The 22,121-nt window shown below is 39.6% G+C and overlaps 1 protein-coding gene and 1 pseudogene across 1 annotated transcript; both read left to right on the top strand.

Moving 5' to 3' along the window:
* The first annotated feature begins 17,566 nt into the window (after positions 1 to 17,566).
* LOC103939333 (probable carboxylesterase 17) lies at positions 17,567 to 18,677 on the top strand. Its single transcript, XM_048588671.1, has one exon. It carries the CDS (start codon positions 17,573 to 17,575, stop codon positions 18,620 to 18,622), a length of 1,050 nt encoding a protein of 349 aa, XP_048444628.1. The 5' UTR covers positions 17,567 to 17,572; the 3' UTR covers positions 18,623 to 18,677.
* Positions 18,678 to 19,124: 447 nt separating this feature from the next.
* On the top strand, positions 19,125 to 22,121 carry LOC103943787 (annotated as a pseudogene).

Below are 22,121 nucleotides of genomic sequence, written 5' to 3'. Positions count from 1 at the left end.
AATGAATAAGTCACCCCCTTAATCTGATTAGCCGGAAGCAGTGCATGTCCTCGCCTTTATTGTTTTTCCTACCGAAACTATTCGTACCACGCTTCAAATCTGTTGGTTGGCGCGCTTGCCGACGACCAATAGAAAGGTGCCACGCGGTGAGCCCGATAGTTGGGTGACAAACCACCACGTGACAACAACCAGCATCGCACTAGTATGGCGCTTCACACGTTGGATTGGAATAAAGAGAATAAACAATTGAAGTCAAAACAATCACGAGCGGTAGCTATCTCAAGACTAAGAATGACAATTTTTTACACGATCAATTAGTCCGACATGAAAAATGCGAAAATAACAAATTTTGAATAATCTAACAAGTTGGGTTGTTATTGAATAATCTATTAACGTGACGGATCGTTATCAGACCACATATTAAGAGCTAAGTAAGATATCGTTTGTCAGATCTATACATTAAGCATCGCAACTTCTTGCATGACCTTTTAAATAAATACCCAACGATACGACCCATTAACAAATCGGTCATTATTGGATACCTATTAAAAACGCGTTATAATAATTGGTTTTAACGCGACATGACCCACTAAAATAACCTATATGATACGAAAACGACAAACATAATCCATTTACCAAGCCTAGTTGAACCTCATCAAGTTTTCGTTAGACTTTTACTATCGTTTCTATATTATTATTTACTTTTTATTTATAAGATAATTGATAAGCAAGTAACATGACTGTTTTTAGTGGGAAAAAGAAAATTAAAAAAAAAAAACAATGATTTGGATTCACACGATCCAAGCATATGAAGCATTTTCTTCTAATATGAAATGGAATATACCATTGTGTCAAATAGTACGGATTGTCACAAAAGCTAACTTAATGCGGACGCTGTCGCTGCGATCCTTTTCACATCAAATCAAATTTTAATCATTTTTTTTGTCTTAGTAAGTTAGAAACTTAAATTCAAATGTTGTGAATAGAAAATTTAATATTAATTCATTATTTTGTTTTTGAAATTAAGTAGAGGTAATGTGACAATCCGTTCCAAATTTTACGTTTTTATTTTATTTTAAAAGCGTAAATTTACAAAAATGCCCTAGAGGCAAAGATTTTGACTTACGTTGACAATCGTCTAGAGAGACGTATGACTTATTCTTTTAATATATTCTCGTAATACTTGTTAGTGTGAATGCATAAGCGAAAGCCGTTTGCGAGTCCGGATTATAACGGTATAATTATGGACGTTTGAGAATGGTTATTTAAAGTTTACTTATAAATTATTTGAATTCCCACCTTGTTGGAAAATGGTCAATCAGATTTTAGGCACAAATAGGAAGGACCAATCAAGTATAAGGTCAAGGAACCAATTAGAATTAGAGGGCGAGGGTGAGACCCAATCAGGAAAAAAAAAAAAAAAAAGGGAAAGCTACCCGTGCACCCGTGCCCAACCCTGTGTGACCACCCATTTTCCAAGGCCGATTCCGGCCAACTCCGATGGAGTTTTTCGACGCCACCACCACTATCTTGAAGCTCCCATTCCCCTCTACAAAACTCACCCAAGAACCACCTTGATTAACCATGGTATATGGTGGTTGGAGGCCACAAAAGAAGAGTCACTACACTACGATCACGACGGAATGTTATCCTCTTTTATGTAGTCGCTATAACTTGATATCTTCCTCGTGTATGTATTTACATACATATCTCTCTTTAATTTTGAGTATTCTACATTTAATTGATGATTTTAAATTTCGAGAACGAAATTTTCTTAAGGTGGGTACATTGTGACAACCAGTTTCAAATTTTACGTTTTTAATCTCGACCCATGGGGGATCACTTCCCGAGCCCGCTCCACCACCATAGCATGATATTGTCTGCTTTGGGCTTACCATTCCCTCACGGTTTTGTTTTTAGGAACTCACGAGCAACTTCCCATTGGATCACCCATCGTGGGATTGCTCTAGCCCCCTTCTCGCTTAACTTCGGAGTTCCGATGGAATCCGAAACCAGTAAGTTCCCAAAAGGCTTCGTGCTAGGTAAGGATGGGAATATACATTTAAGGATCACTCCTCTGGGCGATGTGGGATGTCACAGGTAATGTTAAGGAGATCAAAAATTTTAATTAAATTTTAAATCAAATAATTTATTATTAAATTTTAAACCAAATAATGTATTATTAATAAAAAAAAATAAACACGTTAATCAATACTTAAATAATAATCTAATCATCAATCATCACATCATCACATCATTTGGTTTTATAAATTTGATATTCCTAACATTACTCTTTAAATAAATCACTATATAAAAGAAAAATTGTTAACGAATTTATTTTACTATCCCCTTGACATCATTTTATTCTTACTTTGCTTTTTAAAATACAATATGCACCATTTCGTCACATGAAAATCTATTTTGTCTCATGTTGCCTAGTTTTATTAACTCCATTAAAAAAAAAAACGGTTGTTTTATTGACACTCCACATTTCTATGAAAATACCCCCATCCAAAATATTCCCCTAAAATTCTAACTTTGTCCCTCATTTTTCTGAATACACCCCCACCCTCATACAAAAGTCAACAAAAAACAATCCCAATTATACGGGCATTACCCCTGAATAATGTCATCGTTGACATCGGCACGACCGACAACTCCCATGCAGTTGATAACAACCTATCACCTCAACTCATCCAATTAGATAACCCTTCAGCCCCATCACCTCCGTCGTGGAAATTTGTCATCCAACACCCAAACTCGCCCACTTTTGCAGTGGAATAGTGGAGGATGTCGTTGTTTTCATAAGATTGTGGGGTGTTTTAGTTTAGTTCAAATAGGGGTAAAAGAGAAACTTCATGTGAAAAAATGAAAGTATGGGGTGCTTTAGTTTAGTTCAAATAGGGGTAAAAGAGAAACTTCATGTGAAAAAATGAAAGTATGGGGTGTTTTCTTAAGATTGTGGGGTGTTAATAAAAATTGTGTGTGATGTGAGTGCTTCAAATTGTTTTGATCTTTCCCAATTATCCTAGCCGGAACTTGTACGCAGCACTTATACGGAGGCGCATGCATAAAGGTTTGGAACTCTTGGATTTTACCTACCTGGCGATCTACTGCTAATGTCACTTCAGTGTAAGGCATGCCACATAGTATATTTTTCACAAGCGGATGTTGAAATTGTACACATCACTAGGCAAGTTTCAATCTTTTTTCGCTTCCATTTCAGGGATTTTCTAATTAATATTTTGTGTTGAAGTTTGATTGAACGTTATTTGGGTGTTTGATTATAGGATTTCTCAAGTTGGATTGCCACCTGGGTAATCATGAAAAAATGGATTTGGTTTCTGGTTACAAGGTGACTTCACCTCTCTTTTTCCAAAACTTAATTTTGAAGTTATCATTGCATATTTTTATGATGCAGTTTATTGCAAAATAATGTCAACTTTTCCTTTTTAGAAACAACTCGAGCTAGGAGCAAGTCTGGTGAATACCTAAGACCAACACTGACAATAAACTTTTTCCCTTCAGTTTACTATTACATTTTTTCTTACAAGTCTAATAGTGTTGAGAAGAATGTTTAATTTAGTTTATCTTTCATGTAATTACAAATTTGATATTTCTTTTTTCCTGCTTTTTTAATCTCATTTTTTTTTCTTTTGTCACACAAGATTTTTCAGTTATCATAGTCCGAATGAGCACCTAAGAGCAAGTCTCTCACGATAAACCTTTTCTTACCATTACTTCTTTTTCTTACAAAGTCTAATAATATTAAGAACAATGTTTAATTTAGTTTAAACTTCTTATTTTGATAATTTACTTTTCCACTACTTTCTCATAGTTGGAGTTGGTTTGATACCATTTGGGTTTTAAACATTCATATAAAAGTATCTTATTCTAGTCACCGAGTCATTGATCTTTTAATTCTTATTCTGTTAAGAGTTTAGTACTAAAAGTTAGGAGTTAGAAGTATGTTATTCCATTGATCAAGTCATTGATATACTAGCTCTTATTCTCTGGAGGATTGAAATTTTAACTCTTCTCATTTTTGGTGCAATTATCCACTTACAAGAATAAACATTTTCCATGACTCCCCCTACTTCTACGAATAAATTGAAACCCACGAAATCAACAGATCATTCATCTCCATCATGTAGGACTACATGTCATAATACAAGTAAATGGACCTCTCTCCACTTATATCATACTTCTTTTTGGTCGTGGGTTCTCCACGTAAATTAGTTCGATCTTGTTTCCTTGATCAGACTTGCTTAATTCTTATATCATAAAACAAGTAAATGGACCTCTCTCCACTCATATCATAATACAAGTAAATGGACCTCTCTCCACTTATATCATACAAGTAAATGGACCTCTCTCCACTTATATCATACTTCTTTTTGGTCGTGGGTTCTCTGCGTGAATTTGTTCGATCTTGTTTCCTTGATCAGACTTGCTTAATTCTTATATCATAAAACAAGTAAATGGACCTCTCTCCACTCATATCATAATACAATTAAATGGACCTCTCTCCACTTATATCATACTTCTTTTTGGTCGTGGGTTCTCCGCGTGAATTTGTTCGTGTAGACATCAAAATTTCGGTGAAATGAATGTTGACCAATAATTAAAATTTCAACTCTCACGTGTCACATAAATTTTACATGTAGCGTGTGACTCAACGAAAAATCGAAATAAATTGGAAAAGTCATCAAATAGGACACGTGTCAATACCTGGCAGAAATGATTTATTTCATCTGATTATTTAAATCCAAAAATCAAGTTTTGGAATTCTATAAATAGGAAGCCAAGGCATTCATTTTAAAAAAAAGAAAGGGAAGAGAAATTTACATTGCACCAAAACCTTGAAGCCTTGAAACTCTAAAGCTCTCAAGCAAATCCCGAAGGATCAAGAAAGCACTTTTCGTTCTTCGTCAAATCCTCCTTCAAGATCAAGCCCCAACGGCCCTTGAAGAACTCCCACCAACTCAAGATCAAGCCCCGACGGCCCCTTGAAGAAAGTGTTCATCATTCATCATCCGTTCATCCTAAGATCAAGCCCCAACGGCCCTTTGTATCAACAACCTCAACAAACTCATACACCCATTCTTCAAGATCAAGCCCAACGCCCCTTGAAGATCCATTCATCAACTGTTCATCCTTAGATCAAGCCCCGACGACCCTTTGGATCAACAACTCATCCACAAACCTACACCCTACGAAGATAGAATCAGAGGATCAAATTACAAAGAGATTGTAACCCCAAAATCATTAATACAAAATATATTTTGTACACGTATTCTTGTCTCTTGTTTCAGGAATTTTTCGTGTTTACAAATTTGGCACGCCCAGTGGGACAATCTCTACCTCTCATCTCTATCCTCAAATCATCGAAAAACGCAAATAGCATCAAGAAAGGATCAAGCTGTTCCTACAATCAAAGAGAAGAACAAGAACATCATCGCCGCAACTGGTGATATTTCGGGCATCACAACCCGAAGTAAGGCAATAGCTCTTTTTGTCGTGGCTTCCACCCCTGCATTAACTCTGTCAAAGGAACAAGAGCACCTGAGGTACGAGCCTGTGATCACCCTAGCCTCGCTAAGGGCATCAAGGGGGGAAAGCCCGAGGAAATACTCAGAGTCCCTACTCTCCGACGCTGATTCGAGCGGCAGCACAACCATGCAAGTCATGACCACTGGAGCAACTTCAATCGAGGAGTAGCTAGCTCAGATGAATGAAGCAATCGCAAAGCTCACACGGACTGTGAAAGAGAAGGACTTGCAGATTGCCGCACTTGTCAACCAACTAGATGCGCTGCCCGACGTGAAAGTCGACCCAAATGTTGGCCTATTAAAGAAAGAAGTCGACGAAGAAGAGGAGCCACCAGCGGAGAAAGTTGAAGAGAAGCCGAAGCTAGACCAAGCAACGGCATTCATGGGATCTCTCTCTATCCAGCAACTACAGGAGATGATTGCAAGCACTATCAAGACACAGTACGAAGGAAGCTCGCATGATTCCGTACTGTACTCAAAGCCTTACTCCAAGAAGATTGATGCTTTGAAGATGCCAAGGGGTTATCAGCCCCCAAAATTCATGTAGTTCGATGGAAAAGGCAACCCGAAGCAACATGTCGCCCATTTCATTGAAACTTGCAACAATGCTGGGACAGAGGGAGACTACCTCGTCAAACAGTTCGTGCATTCACTGAAAAGTAACGCTTTTGACTGGTACACTGACCTCGAACCTGAGTCTATCAACAGTTGGGACCAGCTAGAAAGAGAATTCCTCAACCGTTTCTACAGCACTCGTCGTACTGTAAGCATGCTAGAGCTGACCAGTACGAAATAGTGGAGAGATGAACCTATCGTCGACTACATAAATAGATGGCGCTCCTTAAGTCTGGATTGCAAAGATCGGCTTTCTGAAACTTCTGCCATTAAGATGTGCGTTCAAGGCATGCACTGGGGGTTACATTACATCCTCTAAGGCATAAAACCAAGAACATTCGAAGAGCTAGTAACTCGTTCCCACGACATGGAGCTGAGTATCGCTAATCACGGGAAAAAAGAGCCGATTACTAACTTCAATAAGGATAAAGTATTCACCCCAAATGTAGACAAGACCGGGAAGAAACCCACTAAGGAAGCTTTCACCGTCAACACTACCCCCATCAAGACCTCCTCAGCGCCCATCAAGACCTCCTCAGCGCCCATCAAGATCTCCTCCAAGAAGAAAGCGAAGGAGATAAAGATAAGTGAGCCTCCTCGCACCCAAGACAGATACAAGAGCACCTTGAGAGAGTTGGAACAGAAAACGTACCATTTTCCTGACTCTGACATGGCTGCCATGTTAGATGACTTTCTGGAAAAAAAGGTGATTGAGCTACCCGAATGCAAGCATCCTGAAGAAATGAATCGCACAAACGATCCTAGGTACTGCAAGTACCATCGTATTGTGAGCCATCCTGTTGGCAAATGCTTCGTTCTTAAAGAACTCATCATGAAGTTAGCACAACAAGGGCAAATTGAGCTCGATCTTGAGGACACGGCCGCAACGCATACTACTACAATTGCGTTTGGATCGTTTAATCTTGTGCCTCTCCAAACGACACCTGACCGTTCCCGTGAATGCTCAAGTTGCACGGCACCCCCTACACAACCATCACTGGAGAGAAGCAACCAAGATGCACATGCTGATGATGAAGAAGGATGGATATTGGTAACCTACAAAAAGACAAGGAAACCAAGATCACGAGTCATACAGCCGAATGTGGAACAAAGAAGAAATCACCACGGCCGCAACAATGCGAAGCCTAAAAGAAACATAAAGCATAATAAAACAACATATGCTAGGGAACCTATGGAGCAGGAGCCACGCATTCCCGTTTCCTTGCGTGAGTACTTCCCGAATGACTTTTTCCAACAGTGCACTACCATGGCCTGTCACATGGTTGAAGTAGAAATAGAAGAGCCCTCAAAAGGCAAAGCTATCGCCACTGAGGTAGAAAAAACCCTCACACCTGAAGAAGGTCTGCCAACACACTTTAGCATTGAGGAAGCGCTACCATTGCCAAAAAGGATACGAAAAGCACTAGCAGCAGTCCTGGCAGGTCCCGGCGACCACGAAGTACGAGAAAGTAACGACGAAGGCTCGAAGCTTCAGCCACATGAATGTGCCACATGTTGTGCCACCCATGACGCAATTAACTTCACTGACGAAGACCTACTGCTGGGATCAAAGCCTCACAACCGTCCTCTCTTCGTCTCAGGGTACGTAAGGGAATACAAAGTCAACCGCATGCTTGTGGATGGTGGGTCGGCCATAAACATCATGCCAAAATCAACAATGACCATAATCGGCATCAAGGTGAATGAACTATCCCTGAGCTGTCTGTTGATCCAGGGTTTTAACCAAGGAGGACAAAGGGCGATGGGCATGATCCGAGTAGAGATGACCATTGGTGAACTCAAATCAAGCATGATATTCCACGTGATTGATGCAAGAACTTCTTACAGCTTGCTCTTAGGAAGACCTTGGATCCACGCAAATGGGGTAGTGCCGTCCACCCTTCACCAATGCCTAAAATTTTACCGAGAAGGGGTGAAGGTGATCCAAGGTGATACCAAGCCATTCACCGAAACCGAATCACATTTTGCAGACGCCAAGTTCTACATGGATGAAGACATGGTACCCGAAGCCCTTCCGGAAGATATCAGATCCACGGGCAAAGCAGCACCTACAAAGCAGGAGTGGCAAGTCATGCCTAAAAAGCAAAAAGAGCAGACTGTGCCATCTTCAAGCAAAGACGATGACGAGTTTGCTAAACCTACAACAACCAAAGGGAGTAGGATGCCGTCAGAAGGACCGAACGCACCCATATTTCGATATATCCCGATGTCAAGAAGAAAGAATGGTCAATCTCCATTCGAAACTGGAACAAGAAAAGCCGACACACAGTGGCACGCGGATAATGTGAAGTTGCTCAAGACAAATGCAGTTTTACCTTTAACACAGCTAGGGGGTGCTAAGGTTGCAAGACTACCACAAGGCTTCATAAAAGCTCTACCAAAGAAGGTGGAATCAAGCTTTCTTCCAACCAAAAGGACCGAGGAAGGTTTCGACCCTAACGCCTACAAACTCATGTCAAAGGCCGGGTACGACTTCGCTTCTTCTGCGGTGGCTGGAAAGAAGGTTTCAAACACCGTCAATGACGAAAAACGTAACCTCACCAAAACTCATAAGAAGTTGAAGGAGCATGGTTACGGAGTTGACAACAACAAAGCCGGACTTGGTTTCACACCAAATGCACCTGTGATGATTTCAAACAAAGCGAAAAACACTAGCGCTCAACACATCAGCGTGAGCATTGAACAAGACCAAGAAGAGCCTAAACCCTCCCCTCGGACGTCGGTCTTCGATAGGATGAGCCATTCAAGCTCCAGAACTTCAGTGCTTAATCGCATTGGTGGTCAAGACCGAACCTCTGTCTTCAAGAGGCTTAACGCGCCAACATCCCAAAGCTCTGTTTTTGAAAGGTTGTTAAAGCTTAAGGAAACAAAGCAACACAGTTATCTCTCCTCTGCGACGATCAGCTTCAGAAAAATTTGAAGATAATGAGAAGCCTTTTGGAAAGAGGAAGACAACACCAAAGGAAGAAAAGCTCGATGGGTTAGGAGAAAAAGACGACGTTCGAAGCTTGATTCCTTCAAGGATGAAGCGCCAAGCAATCCTAGAGGTCGACACAAAGGGACCACTGAAAGTAAGAAGGCGTACTATCATCCACACCAGACAATCCTTATGCCAACAAGCTCTAGAAGACAACACTAAAAAGGAAGTCCAAGATGTTTTCCACATCACGGTTCAAGAAGGTAAAGAAGACGAAATCCCCGAGGAGGATGTCACTGCTGCACCACCACAGCTCGAAGATGGGGGGCAAGCCACGGTCGATGATCTCAAGGAACTCAACTTAGGTGCAAGCAAGAAACCAAAGCCTATCTTCGTAAGTGCATTATTAAGTGCAGATGAGATAGAGGAGTATTATCAGCTGTTGTTAGAGTACAAAGACGTCTTTGCCTGGACCTACAAAGAAATGCCCGGCCTGGACCCTATCATCGCTGTTCATCATCTTGCGGTCCGGCCTGGAACACGACCGATAAAGCAAACTCAAAGACGCTATCGATCTGAGCTTATCCCACAAATCGAGGTCGAGATCGACAAGCTAATCGAAGCAGGCTTTATTCGAGAAGTGCAATACCCCAAGTGGATCTCCAACATCGTCATTGTCCTTAAGAAATCAGGACAAATACGTGTTTGCGTAGACTTCCGGGACCTCAACGATGCTTGCCCAAAGGACGACTTCCCCTTGCCAATCATTGAAATCATGGTGGATGCAACCACTGGCCATGAGGCATTATCATTCATGGATGGCTCTTCTGGGTACAATCAAATTCGCATGGCCCTCGAAGACGAGGAGCTAACAGCCTTTCGTACTCCAAAAGGTATCTATTGCTACAAGGTGATGCCCTTTGGTCTAAAGAACGCTGGAGCTACGTATCAACGCGCAATGCAGAAAATCTTCAATGACATGCTACACAAGAACGTAGAATGTTACGTAGATGATGTGGTGGTTAAGACGAAGAAAAGATCAGACCACTTGAAGGATCTGCGAATAGTGTTCGAAAGGCTGCGAAAATACAACCTCAAGATGAACCCGTTAAAGTGTGCGTTTGGCGTCACCTCTGGAAAATTCCTCGGCTTCATCGTCAAGCACCGTGGTATTGAAGTAGACCAATCAAAGATCAAGGCCATTCAAAGCATGCCCGAGCCAAGAAACCTGCACGAGCTGAAAAGTCTACAAGGACGGCTAGCTTTCATCAGACGCTTCATCTCCAACCTCGCAGGGCGTTGTCAACCGTTTAGTCGCCTTATGAAGAAAGATGTTCCATTCGTATGGGACAAAGCATGCCATAATGCTTTCGAAAGCATAAAAAAATATTTGTCAAGTCCACCTGTCCTGGGGTCACCTGTGCCCGGGAAACCGCTCATATTGTATATTGCTGCTCAGGAAAGTTCAATCGGAGCACTCTTGGCGCAAGAGAATGAATCCCAAAAAGAAGGAGCACTTTACTACCTCAGTCGAACTCTCACCGACGCTGAGTTGAACTATTCCCCAATAGAAAAGATGTGCCTCGCTTTGGTGTTTGCCATTCAGAAACTCAGACATTACATGCATGCTTACACCATCCACTTGGTTGCTAAAGCCGACCCTGTCAAATACGTTATGTCTAAGCCAGTCTTGACGGGGCGACTCGTTAAATGGGCTTTGCTTCTTAATCAATATGAGATCATCTACGTCTCAGCTAAAGCCGTCAAGGGACAAGCGCTAGCAGACTTCCTTGCCGATCATCCAATCCCGGCTGATTGGAAAATCTCAGACGACTTGCCTGACGAAGAGGTGTTCTACATCGATATTTTCCCGACATGGACGATGTTCTTCGATGGATCCGCACGAGCAGACGGAGCGGGGGCAGGAGTAGTATTCATGACGCCAAAAAGGCAAATACTACCTTACTTCTTCCAACTGAATAAGCTATGCTCCAACAATGTTGCTGAGTACCAAGCATTGATAATCGGGCTCCAAATGGCGATCAACATGGAAATCACAGCTCTTGAGGTGTATGGCGATTCCAAGCTCATAATCAATCAACTCTTAACTGAATATGAGGTGAGGAAAGATGATCTCAGTGAAATGAATGTTGACCAATAATTAAAATTTCAACTCTCACGTGTCACATAAATTTTACATGTAGCGTGTGACTCAACGAAAAATCGAAATAAATTGGAAAAGTCATCAAATAGGACACGTGTCAATACCTGGCAGAAATGATTTATTTCATCTGATTATTTAAATCCAAAAATTAAGTTTTGGAATTCTATAAATAGGAAGCCAAGGCATTCATTTTAAAAAAAGAAAGGGAAGAGAAATTTACATTGCACCAAAACCTTGAAGCATTGAAACTCTAAAGCTCTCAAGCAAATCCCGAAGGATCAAGAAAGCACTTTTTGTTCTTCGTCAAATCCTCCTTCAAGATCAAGCCCCAACGGCCCTTGAAGAACTCCCACCAACTCAAGATCAAGCCCCGACGGCCCCTTGAAGAAAGTGTTCATCATTCATCATCCGTTCATCCTAAGATCAAGCCCCAACGGCCCTTTGGATCAACAACCTCAACAAACTCATACACTCATTCTTCAAGATCAAGCCCAACGCCCCTTGAAGATCCATTCATCAACTGTTCATCCTTAGATCAAGCCCGGACGGCCCTTTGGATCAACAACTCATCCACAAACCTACACCCTACGAAGATAGAATCAGAGGATCAAATTACAAAGAGATTGTAACCCCAAAATCATTAATACAAAATATATTTTGTACACGTATTCTTGTCTCTTGTTTCAGGAATTTTTCGTGTTTAAAGTTCGATCTTGTTTCCTTGATCAGACTTGCTTAACACTTATATCATAATACAAGCAAATGGACATCTCTCCACTTATATCAGACTTGCTTAATTCTTATCTCCATCACGTAGGACCATGGAGACGCTGAGGACCACAGACTGACTGACTTAATTCTTATTGCTTAAGTAAGAGTTATGTATGCAGATATGGAAAATGCATTGGCTGATCATGATTACTTTCTCTTCTGATCTTGGAAGTGCATACAAAACCTTCATACTTTCTTTCGACTCTGGAAAGGATCGTTAACCATTCAACATGTTTCTTCTATAACAAAAGATAGCCAATTTGATATATGGCTCTTGAAGAAGTATTATATACGATAGGAAGAAACACGTGGGATAAAGACTACAACATACACATCAAGGTGAGTCCTAGTGTGATAAAAACTTTCATACTCCTCTTTGTTTCATGGGTACTCTGCGCAATCTGTCGTAGGTGCTTGGGAGCATGGCATATATTTCAAAGGGTACTACTCTAAATTTGAAAGTATTGTCTTCTTTTTCGATCTAAACCGTGGAAACATTAGAATTTTACAAGTTGGAACTTCGTATGGGAATTGCAATGTTATAGAAGTCTGTTTGACATGGGAAAGTCACAGAAGTCTACTAGTGTGCCACGGTATTGCAGAGAAGTTGGGCAGAGAAGCAACACTGCAAGGAAAAACAGTTTTTGTGACGAAGTATTTGGCCACGGAAGTAGGATTTTGACCCCAAAGGTATGGAAGGCATGGCAGTTGGTAGACTGAGAAGTAGAACAAGTTTAACTTATAAGTTGAGTCATCGTCAATTATCGAAGAATTCATAGCATCATCAAAACTCAATGGAGCACAAAATTTTCTCATTTAAGCACTCGACCAATGTATACAAATTATGGGTTTCGGATTTCGTATCGAATTCTTTGATCAATTGAAGATTTGGTAGCATTAGTGTCAATCGAAGAATACTAAAAAAATATATCATTTCCTCTACTTAAATTATGACATGTGGAGGATGGCTTGAATATGAAAAATAGACTCTTACAAAAAAGAATCCAAATAATATGATGCCCTTTCAGATACATAGTTAGGGACATTTGTAGGACTATGAATTTTTCAGGACTAGAGTAAGGCGGATTGAAATACGTATATCTCAGAAGTTCAATCATGGACTTAACAGCTCCGATTAGATTGAGTTGCTCAAAGAGACCATTGATACCACCACATCCTGCTATACTCTGAAAATGTATGCAAAGTCTACCTACTTTGCTGAGATTGATTATTCTTGTTCAGCAAGATATGGAAACATGATCCAATTGGGGATCAGACGAGTTTTCTATATTCTCGAAAATTCATACTATCTAGGAATCGGGGAGTGTGCTAGTTATACTTACTTTGTTTGCTTTTCATTTTCGTTGGGTTTTTTTTTCCCACATATGCTCGATAAAATGGAAAATTATCAATGACTCCACCACACCATGCATCGTGTACAGTATACTCTGCCTTTATAAAATCGACAGATTGTGGACCATGCTTTATGAAGCCTCCAAAAAAGTAACCTGTTCTTTTTTCATATATAGCAATGGCCATATGAATTTATGAGTTTTTAAGGCAACCACCTATTGAATTTCATGAGAAGGTGGGACATGACACCTAAGCTGAACTTCATGAGTGTGTACGTCATCACATCTTCCACTAATTTTCTCATAAATTTTACAACAATTAAGGCCATCTTGCAGTTTCTTAGTTTTCCTTGCCTTTCCCACTCAACCCTTTGAACCAAAATCAATCCAATGTTAAACAATGAATGTTTGATATCACGTGTATGACATTTCTGTTGAGCTCATCCTTGCATACTGTTTATATGTAGTCTCTAATTAAGTCATGCCTTTGTGGTTTTCTCAGACTTGAATCACATTGCGTTGCAGATTGGAGGGGCTCACAGAACGTCTCCTGTGAAGTTTTCTCTTGAAAAAACCTGCCTGCTTCCTTAAATTGGTACTGTTAGAATTTATATGTTGCGTGTAGAAAATTCTGCTATTTCTAAATGCATAAGCACCTGTTATTCTGTATCATGCATTCCTCAGCTTATGTAAACTTTTCTCTTGTAGGAACGTTTATTTTTCTTTTGATATAATATTACTTCGAAAACAATCGCAAAAGGGGGAAAAGTAAATTAATGTAATGTTATCTCAACCAGGAAAACATAGCCAAGGAAGTAGAGACTAACAAAACTAGGCCATACACAGGCATACAAAAGGAGGGCAGTAAAGGCACTGCTGAGCCATAACAATTGAAATACCGAAGGACGTGGTAATTCATCGCGTGACAGGACCAAGACCACATACATTATATTTTTTTAAATTACACGTACATCCAAAAATGTTTTAACTTTTAAAATGACAATCACTTGTTATTAGTAGCTTAAAAAGTATTTGGAACATGAGAAACCTTTCCACAAATGTTATAACCATTAACAACGATGGATGTATGATAGATGTTTATCAATTTCAATCCAATCCTCCTAAATTGAAAAATTATTCTCTCTATTTTTAAGATGTTTTGAACTTATATAATTTCAATCTAATCCTTCATATCAAATATGATAGACGTTTATAAAAAAATCACATGTTAATCACGTACAAAAATTTCTCGTAAATAGTGGCCATTTTGTCAAACGATAGGATGTTTATAATATACTTCTACAACCGCTCCAATAACTCACCCACAACAAGCAAACTGAATTAAAGATAATGTAAAAGGGGAATATTTGCAACCTTCTCATTAGTTTGGACATTCTCAGTTTTTTGTAGAATCCTACGATATTGCTTGATGGTCAGAAATTTTGTTCTACTAATATAGTTCATCAGTATCCAGCCCCTTCCATTGCTTGAGCAATGGTGGGATGGTCAAAAAGGAGGAGAGAAGAAGTGAAAGTGAGAATAATTTTAAAGAAAAAGATGATGGCAGTGGCTCATCCATTCCTTCCTTCAACCTTCTTGCATGGTGGGGGACTGGGAAAGATTTGTTTCTTTCTGTTAGGAATTTGAGCTTGAAAGAATCTGAAACTTTAACTAACCGTGACTACTAATGCATGTGACTTATGAACAATGAGAATATATATGACCAGTCGCGTGGGATCCGTGTCCATGGATTTACTGAGGTATCTGGCTTTATGACGACTTAGTTCTAATGGACTGGAAGATATTCGGGTTTAAATTTCATATTATATATCAAAGGTTAGATTTTTCTCGTATAAAATCTTCCCAGCTAGTAACCGACTTAACGTTGAATATTTAAGACAAGCTTCATCTTGCTCGAAAATTCTAGAATGGATACCAACCCTTAACATAGATCAGATGCATGAACGACAGAATGTGTGGTCCGTTTGAGAGTCCGTATCACATCGAGAAAAAAGAGATTTTGTATGTATTTACAAAAGTTTAGATCACTTACCATATTGTCAGTTAATTTTATGGTGGAACTTCAACTTATTTCATAATCAAGAATCCAACTGTTAAGAATCCCATTACATGCTATGCCCCGGTCTATAAGAAAAATCTCATCTTGTTTAGATATACTAATTTTTTGATTATGGCCTTTGAATTTTTTACTTCACACATTGAATCTACATTAACGAAGTTCAAACTCGAATGTAAGAAAAGGCTTGTTACTGCCAATCTGCGATAAGGATCACAACTTGAATGTAGGAAAATGAATGTACAATTCCTTAACCAAGGTTCTTTTGCTAGACGTTAGTCAGGTGGTGGGCTTCCCACCTAGGCAAACTAGGCTGATTTAAGTAGATTTATTATATATTGTATAAATAAGTGCCTAATTATACTAAAAAAAAAACAATGAAAAAACTTATTTTTTAAACACATCAAATTAATAGTAATAAAAATGTAAGAAGCAAGGTGCAGCCTTTTATTAATATTACTCGTTTTGGCACTAAAAAGCACTTTCTCATATCCCCATGAGACAGACGATACTATGATATTTCTGATGCTTAAGTAGTTTTATTTACTTTGTTCATTGGAGTCATAGGAATTCCTTTCTTCAATTAGCAGGAAGTAATAGATTTAGATCATGAAAAAATAGATTTAGATATGTTATCCAAATTGTTAAGTTCATCCATAAATCTATTACATCATAACAAAAATAATTTGGTGGATTGGTAGATGCATAGGTACTAATCTGGAGTTGCCAACCGTAAAGCGCTTAGGCGGAGATTTTTAAAACAGTGTTAGTGACTTGATAAATTGAAGTCTGCAAAAGTAAAGTATCTCTAATTTGAAAAGAAAATTACCGATCGACAACTTTTCAATTTTCCTGTTATTTTCTTTGTAAACCATTGTCTAGCACCATGCATTAACTTTATATGAAAGTCTAACAGTACTGTGGAAGAATAATGACGTGCATGCAAAAAGATGGACGAACGGCATATATTCTTGAGGCAAGTTCAATATTAAGAACAAAATCTAATGTTTTTTGGGACAACTTGTACAGGAAAGGTACAATTGTACGTGTTCGTTGCAAAAACTGCAAATAGTCAATCAATGTTCGATTTCCAAATTCCATAAACTGCAAGATTTGTGGAACAAGTTCAAAATTGAAAAAAAAAAAAAAAAAAAAAAAAAAAAGGGATGATTAATTGCATTTCATGAAATTTCAGAGAACTCAATTTCGATAATTATTCACTAACCAGAGATTTCCAGAAGAGGGTTATTTTTAATGCATGTTTTTATCTTTTGTCAATAGTTTCAACGCGTTCTTTGTGTTTTAGGTACATTGAAAAATCTCATGTTTGGACGAATTGTCTGACCTCAAGTTTCCTTGGTCATCCCACTAATTTTGTTTTTTTTGTTTTTAACAAAATGATATTATCTACACTAAGGGGGATGAGATGAAATTAGCCTCACAATAAGCTAACAATAATGTGGTTTAAATTCGCCTTTGGCTAAAATCGAACCTAAGACGTCTCACTTACAAATGAAGAATAATAGCACTAAACTGTAGTATTAAATGGCTGGTCATCCCACTGTTGAAAACCAATTTCGGGCATCAACATGTCTGATTAGTTGACCTTTTATTTCAGTTTAAGATAATGTTCCAAGAAAGAAAAAAAACCTGGTGAGGGAAGTAACGCTTTAATCACCAACAAAAATGAAAATGGCAACAGAATAATTGGACAGCATAAACTAGAAGGCAGGAACAACCTTGGTGTTAAGTTTCATCCGTTGACTCCAATCTCATTATCTTCTCAATGCTTGACATCAATCATCAAAGTGACTCAGACGCAAATTAGACCAGATGGTCACTATAGTGTGTTCGCCTCTACATGTTTAAATATCCCTCTTTGTAAATCAAACAGAATAAGAAACTTTTAATTTGGATGGCTGCCTAATTCTAGCTCAGGTTAGATGAGAATAATCTGCATGACAGCATATGCTGAGTTCGAATCCCACCTTTTGGATAACTTTAATTCTTTCAGAACGAGCCCAATGTTTCTCATTTTGTATATAAAGACCTTGTACGTGCCGAAGGAAACCACATTCACATCCATTGATCCACAAACATTGTATGAAATTTAGAAGAAATATGGCAGCCATATCTCTTGATCCAAGGGTTAACCTCCAAGCAACTAGAAAATCTAACCAACATGGAGTTGTACTCGAAGAAATCGAAGGTCTCATCCGAGTTCACAAAGATGGATACGTCGAAAGGCCTCCGATGATCCCAAGTGTCCCCAGCACTCTAGCTCTACCACCTGGTGTTGCGGCCAAAGACGTTGTCATTGACAAATTTGCCAACTTATGGGCACGTATTTATGTTCCAAGCCACCCCGGAAACCTCCCCATGATTGTCTACTTCCACGGCGGTGGATTCTGTGTTGGATCTGCTGCTTGGAGCTGTTACCATGAGTTTCTGGCCAAACTTGCTTCACAAGCAAGTTGTGTCATCATCTCTGTGAATTACCGTTTAGCCCCCGACAACCGTCTCCCTGCTGCTTATGATGACGGATTCAAAGCCCTTATGTGGGTAAAACAACAAGCTCTGAATGAGTGTAGTGAGCAAAAATGGTGGTTAAGTAAGTGCAACTTGTCCAGCTTGTTCATAGGTGGTGACAGTGCAGGGGCTAACATAGCCTACCATGTCACCACACACTCAGGTTCATGTGACCCCTCCATTTTAAGGCCATTGAGTCTCAAAGGCACCGTCTTGATCCAACCTTTTTTCGGAGGAGAGGCTCGAACTTGGGATGAAAAGTGTGCAACTCAGCCTCCATACTCCGCCCTAACTCTGTCAAATTCGGACACATATTGGCGGTTGTCTCTTCCCTTAGGCGCCAGCAGAGACCATCCGTGGTGCAACCCTCTAACGAAGGCCAGCGTGGTCAAATTGCGCGATTTAATGCTCCCGAGCATGATGGTATGCGTATCGGAATTGGATATATTGAAGGATAGGAATTTCGAGTTGTGCAATGCGTTGAGTAGCATGGGGATTAGGGTGGAAACTACAATGCACAAAGGAGTTGGACATGCATTCCAAGTTCTGCATAACTATCAGCTTTCTTATTCCCGGACCCAAGAATTGATATCTAACATCAAGGCCTTCACGATCAAGCAATAATAGCTATTTCATGGATTCTTTTTCTAGTTTGATATTTTATTAGGGTATTATGTAATATATTATGCTGAAATTAACTTAATATTGGAACTTGTTAATTACTTGTTATGTATTATATTTTTCATGCTATATTAATTTTGTTCACTTAGTAATCCGTTGTGTGAGTTCGAGAACGTCATATTTGATGGAATCAACAACCAGCAATGAAGTCTTGTTGATCCATCACATGAAGGATTCATATGTGGACGATTGTCAAAACCTCCACAACAACTTGCATGTGATTTTGTAGTTTAAAAATTAAGGGCACCTAGACCTGCTTAGCCACCCACCTAGATCGCCTTGGCGCGCACCTAATCCACCCAAGCCCTCCTAAGCTAGATTGCAAATTCAACTTAGACAGAAAATAAAACCTCAATTTATACAACTATTTCTTGTAATTCAATTTAGTTTGAAGAGCATTGTGATTATGTGAAATCTCAACGGCCCATTATTTCAATTGCCAAACATGTACCCCAGGACACGTTTAAGAGTGAGACCGACCAAAATCTTTTTTATTCAAACCCAATGTTTTCCTACATTTGTTTCTTAAGGACTTTTCGGCCCAATTAAGAAACCCAAAAAAATTACCGACCGACCATTAGCCCAATTTTGATCAAATTCAATTAATTCGGGGCAAAGAATTCAATCTGCCCTAACTCTGCGATTTTCCTCTTCGCGAGCTTTTCTGTATCAATCAGGTAATCAATCTTTTCTGCATCGAACGAAGAGAATAAGCACCAGCTTAACGTGAAAAAGAAAGACTTCAGTATTTTGTGTCACCTGAACGAAGAGAATAAGCAACCGAACTACCCTACGAGCAGCCAAAACAAAAAAAAGACTGCTAACAGCCTCTCGCCGGGACCTTATGTCAAAGAGAAGAGCAAACAAGAAAATCCGAGCTATACTTATAGCTATACAAATCAATCGAATGTTTGACTCTATTGTTTTCTGCCACGTTCCCTCACCAGCTTGAAGTCTTGGCACGTAAAGTCTTAAACAAACCTGTGCACATACAGGTTGGTGGTAAGAGTGTTGTAAACAAGGACATTACACAATTTGTTGAAGCGAGGTCGAAAAGTGAAAAGTTCATGAGATTGTTAGAGATACTTGGGGAATTGTACAACAACAACAACAAAGCCTTATCCCACTAAGTGGGGTCGGCTGTACGAATCCTATAATGTTATTGCGCTTAGTTATGTGTCATGTCATCAGCTTCACGGGAGGAAAAAATTTGGTGTTTGCCAAAGGACATGCAACATGTGACACTTTGCTTAGGGTTTGCTTAGGGGTCTACTTAGGCATGGATATCAGTCTCTCGCTTCACGGGAACAAAGATCAAACAGATCGTGAATCCACCACACCTGATTTTAAGAGCAATGTGTATAATTTGTTGATTGCAACAAGTCTAGCTTCTAGAGGGTTAGATGTCAAGGGGGTTGAGCTGGTGATCAACTTTGATACTCCAGATCATTACGAGGACTATGTTCACCGTATTGCAAGAAGGGCTGTGCTATAACGTTCATCTCTGAGGAAGATGCTAAGTATGACCCAGATCTTGTCAAAGCATTGGAGCTCCCTGAGCAAGTTGGGACTCGAGCAGGCCTACAGAACTGGTTACGGGGGCAGTGGTTATAAATTTAATGAAGAGGAAAGCTTGGAAAGCAGTAAAGAAAGCACAAGCCAAAGAATATGGTTTTGAGGATGACATGTCAGATTCTGAAGATGAAGATGATGGTGTCAGAAAGGCAGGCGGTGACATCTCACAGCAGGCTGCCCTTGCACAAATATCAGCCACTGCTGCTCCGTCTAAAGGTAGTAAGGCTTCCGTTCAGATCCCTGTCTCTGCTGCCCAACTACTTCCAAATGGTGGATTACCTGTTTCTCTTTCAGGTGTCCTTGGCGGTGTAACTTTACCAGGAACAGCTGTTGTGCCAGGTGTCCTTGTTGGACACAAGGGGGCAGCTTGAGGGGCAGCAATTGCAGCTGCCATGAATTTGCAGCATAACCTGGCAAAGATTCAAGCCGATGCAATACCCGAGCACTATGAAGCAGAGTTGGAAATAAATGATATTCCCCAGAATGCCCAATGGAAGGTTACCCGCAAGAAAACTTAGGGCCCTATATCAGAGATTGACTGGAGCTGCCTATCAGAGGTTAATATTTCCCGCTAGGCAAGGTTCCAAGGCCAGGAGATTGCAAGCTGTACCTGTTTATTGAGGGTTGTAGTGAACAATCTGACAAGAGAGGTAAAGCAGAACTAAAACGCAAGTTGGAAGAAATCATGAATCAAGCATTGTCGCTTCCCGGCGGCACTCAGCAACGCAGATATCAAGTTATGTAAGTGTGAACTTGATTCCAACGTACATTTTGCATAGTTTTATCTGCGTTTGCTGAACTTAATCTGACTCTCAGTTCTTGGTTAATTGTTTCTCAGTCACCTACTGAATAGAATATTTTGTCTTTCCACATGTCTATTTATATCCTGCTGATCTTCAATTTTCAACTGACTTTACGATTGATATTTAGGTTTCATTTTATTTTTCACAAGGAATAATCTGATACATGTTGGATTTTATTGTGTGAGTAGTTATGAATTTGTTTTGTCTCGCTCTGCACTAGTTTCAGTCCCACTTCTGATCTTTTTTCTTCTTTTTTTGTTTGTCATTTCCGCGGAGGGACATTATGTGCATATGCTCGCATGTTCACTATTTTCCAAGCCCTTACGAAGCTGTGCAAGAGATGCGATCGTGGTGGGATTTGTCAGTTTGAAGGGATGTATGTGTTTTAGGATTCTTCTAGTCCATGCTGTTTTCTTTTTTGTTCCATAAGTTGTGGGACCTGTGAATTCAATCATTTGGGTTCTTTCCTTGGTTCTTATCCAGTTTTTGTTTGGGAATTGCTGGAGCCGATCAGCTGCCCTCCAAAATGGATTTAATTTCTGGCGTTGTTCGCTATAACGGGTTCCTGAGACCTCCGCACTTTGCTTTAGTTTTGCTGCTTTCGACTCTGTTCACTTTTTGATTGCCGTCATCATTTTTTTTCTTTTGTTTTGTTGTGGATGCATTTTATGATCTAAATTCTAAATAGCAGGCTTTGATTTTGCTTTCTAGTTAAGATACTCAATTTTGGTTTGTTTTACGTTCTTTTAATTTTCGTTAGCAGATTTAATTTGTCCTCTTTCTTGTGGAGACGATCTTATAATGTCGACAGTAGTTGACCAACACATTGATGATATACTTACTGATGTCTGTTTTGTTCGATTCAGCTGAGCTATCAACAGAACATAAGCCAATTGAATGATCTCATGACAAAGGTCAGAAATCCCCGCTTCTTTAAGTATTATAACACGGGACTGAAACATGAGTTTCTACAGTAGCAATCTGTTGGGGGATGCTGTTTACTGGAATTCCAAGGAGAGAGCTTTATAATATTTTTGGCATGTAATGTATCCCCACAATTTTTT

Source organism: the organism of the source record quoted next, unplaced genomic scaffold, assembly GCF_019419815.1.
Source record: "Pyrus x bretschneideri cultivar Hongxiangsu unplaced genomic scaffold, Pyrus_bretschneideri_v1 Contig29, whole genome shotgun sequence".
Lineage (NCBI taxonomy): Eukaryota > Viridiplantae > Streptophyta > Magnoliopsida > Rosales > Rosaceae > Pyrus > Pyrus x bretschneideri.
The sequence above is the reverse complement of the archived record's forward strand: the minus strand, read 5'-3'. Positions and strand labels throughout refer to the sequence as shown.

Bases quoted from the DNA above. Each gene is read 5' to 3' on its own strand.
- LOC103939333 (XM_048588671.1), top strand. From the start codon at position 17,573: ATGAAATTTAGAAGAAATATGGCAGCCATATCTCTTGATCCAAGGGTT.